This window comes from Penaeus chinensis, chromosome 39 (assembly GCF_019202785.1).
Source record: "Penaeus chinensis breed Huanghai No. 1 chromosome 39, ASM1920278v2, whole genome shotgun sequence".
Classification (NCBI taxonomy): domain Eukaryota; kingdom Metazoa; phylum Arthropoda; class Malacostraca; order Decapoda; family Penaeidae; genus Penaeus; species Penaeus chinensis.
Window position 1 is genome coordinate 24,658,456 of NC_061857.1, and position 2,716 is coordinate 24,661,171.

Genomic DNA, 2,716 nt, shown 5'->3' on the forward strand with positions numbered 1-2,716 from the left:
CTCTGTTGCCCAACTCACAGTATCAACCTTATATAAACATTGTCGTTTTATAAAGTATTTGATTCACACTATGCTGCTGTAAAATGCTAAAGAAAGCTACATATTCTAGCGGGTTATTTCTGGGACGCGAGGAATTCACTCATTACTGACTTATTTCGAACAAAACATTCACATCACTGCCAGCTCTTCACTTAAAGCATGAGAAAACCAAAGCATAAACCAATTTTGCATTTACATTGCAAGAAACATTTACTGAACAAAAAACAATAAACTAAAATGTCACAAATATCAAACATCTTTCAAGACGAGTTACATCCCCAAAAATACAAGCCAGTTGTTCCTTAAAAACTGTCATAAATAACACTCACTTTATCAATCACATTATCTTACATAAACAAACAAAGTCCCATACATCTAAACAATTATAAAATTAATAAAAATAAAAAACCTTGCCACTCTAACTAGTCTGGAAAATCAAACACACACTAGGAAGACTAATAAAAATAATTTCAAGGTCTCTGCTACATGAGGAATGTTAATGACAAGGTCTCTCAAGCAAAGAGATTTTACCAATTCAAACACCAACAGTATAGCCTTTAAATAAAAAAAAGGGCTCACAAACACCAACAAAACAGAGAAAACGGCCCGAGAATCCCTGATAAAGCATGGGGAGAGAAGGCAAAACAAATGTCAACAGTAGGACTAAAAAAATGTAAATAAATGCTCCCCTCAGCCAGAAAACTTCCATCTTTCACACTAATTCCCTTGCCACAGAGGACCAGTCGTGCCCAGAACCCACCAGCAAAGGAGGGAAATGAGAGAAAAAGGCCAATAAATGGGAAATAACACCATCCTCCAAAAATCATGTGATCTCTCCCCCCCTCTCTCTCGCTGACAGATGAAATAGGGACCAATTCCCCAATTTCTCTCCCTTCTCTCGGCCTATTTCTCCTCCTTCCCGGCCCCCAGACCCCATTTCCCCCCGCGATGTGGCCCCCCCGAGCCTCCCCGGGGGCCGAGCGAGGCCGCCCAACCCCGAAAAGCGAGAGACCAACCCCGAAAACCCCGAAAATACGAGAAAAAACGGCGAGAAAAACACGGTCGCATCCCAACCTCGGGCGAAAACCCTCCCAAAACAAACCCTGTGAAACCCCACCAAACGGCCTCCAAAACGCCAGAAACCCCGACCCGAACCCCCGACGCGCCCCCCTCCTGGAAACCACGTCCCAGCCTGGCCCAAAGGGGGGAGAAAAGCCCCCCAGAGCGAGAACGAACCCCGAAAACCCTCGGTCGGAAACCCCTCGCCTTTCCCTTCCCCCCCATTAAACCTCCCTAAACCCCCACTCACGCGTCTTGGGCTTCCTCTCCGACCCCGGCCTGCTCCGCGTGAAGTCCAGGTTTAAGGCGGTGCTGATCCTGTCGCGCGAATTGGACTCATTCTCGGCCTGCAGTCGCGTCCCGATGCCCTGGATGCGGTCCTGGAGGGAGCTCAGCGTCGCCATTTTTGTTTTCCTTCGGCCCAGGGGCGGAGGCGGAGCCATCTGGCGGCCGCCGCGGCAACCACGCTCGCTCGCACGCACGGCCGCACGCACGCACGCACGCACGGGCGGGCGGGCGGGCGAGGGCGGAGGGGGGCGCACGCACTCGCACGCACTCGCACGCAGTTTCCGAAGGCGATGTAGGAGGAAGGGAGGCGGTGCGGAGATGCAAATGCGGGCTGGGGTGTAGTTGAAGATCAGTTTACACGAGTGCGTGTAGGTAAATACACGCACGGACGGCCAAGGACACGGACGGTGGCTGGCCTGACGGACACAAACACTGGGATAAAATTACTAAATTAGATCTTGGAAATGACGAACAAGGACAGGAATACGTCCTGACTTGTACAGGTACGTGGATGCCAACAAATACACGCACGGACACACACGGCCGAAAGCAAACAGGTGGACGGACGAACGCAGGCATGATTACATTCAAGTCAAGGTATAAATAAGTACTCATTAAATATTCTCAGGTACGTACATGAATGCGTACAACATATACAAGCAGAGACCATACGGATGGACACGCAAGCACACAAGCACAGAGGAAAGAAAACTTACATACACAATCACAGTCGAATATCATGGTTGATCCATACGTAAGTGAATGTACACGTACGGTAACAGGCTACAGATGACGGACACGTACACAAGGACAGACGGAAGGAGAACGGACAGGCATGCACGAGAAATACAAAAAAGAAAAACATTCGAACTGATATCCGCACACACGTACACAAGCACGCACACACACAAACCCACATATGGAAATAAATACGTACAGTACACGATTGCACAGAAACAAGGACAATATGGGACGTACGGACGCACACACGTATAAAAAAAAATGTTCAGATATGTATTTGCAAACTCAAATATATACACGGGCACTATGCAATTACATATGCATAGACATGCATACACGGTACATAAATACAATCTTACATGTGTATGCATATATATATATATATATATATATATGTATATATACATATATTTACATACTCACACACACACACTCACTCACACAAACACACACAAGTATTTATATGTATATATATATATAATTTATTTATTCATTTATGCATACGTATGTATACATGTATATATGTACTGTATATATTCATATCTATATCTATATATCTATCTATCTGTCTATATGTCTGTGCATGCAT

General features: G+C 45.8%; 1 protein-coding gene across 2 annotated transcripts in view; it reads right to left on the minus strand.

Annotated features, from left to right (window-relative positions):
• LOC125046830 (dual specificity mitogen-activated protein kinase kinase hemipterous-like) overlaps positions 1–1,530 on the minus strand; it is a 30,805-nt gene extending 29,275 nt beyond the window's left edge. For both annotated transcript variants that reach the window (XM_047644804.1, XM_047644803.1), the window contains exon 1: positions 1,349–1,530. In XM_047644804.1, the coding sequence (XP_047500760.1) occupies positions 1,349–1,502 (154 nt within the window). In that variant the 5' untranslated portion in view covers positions 1,503–1,530. The remainder of the gene's footprint in view (positions 1–1,348) is intronic.
• Positions 1,531–2,716: the final 1,186 nt, after the last annotated feature.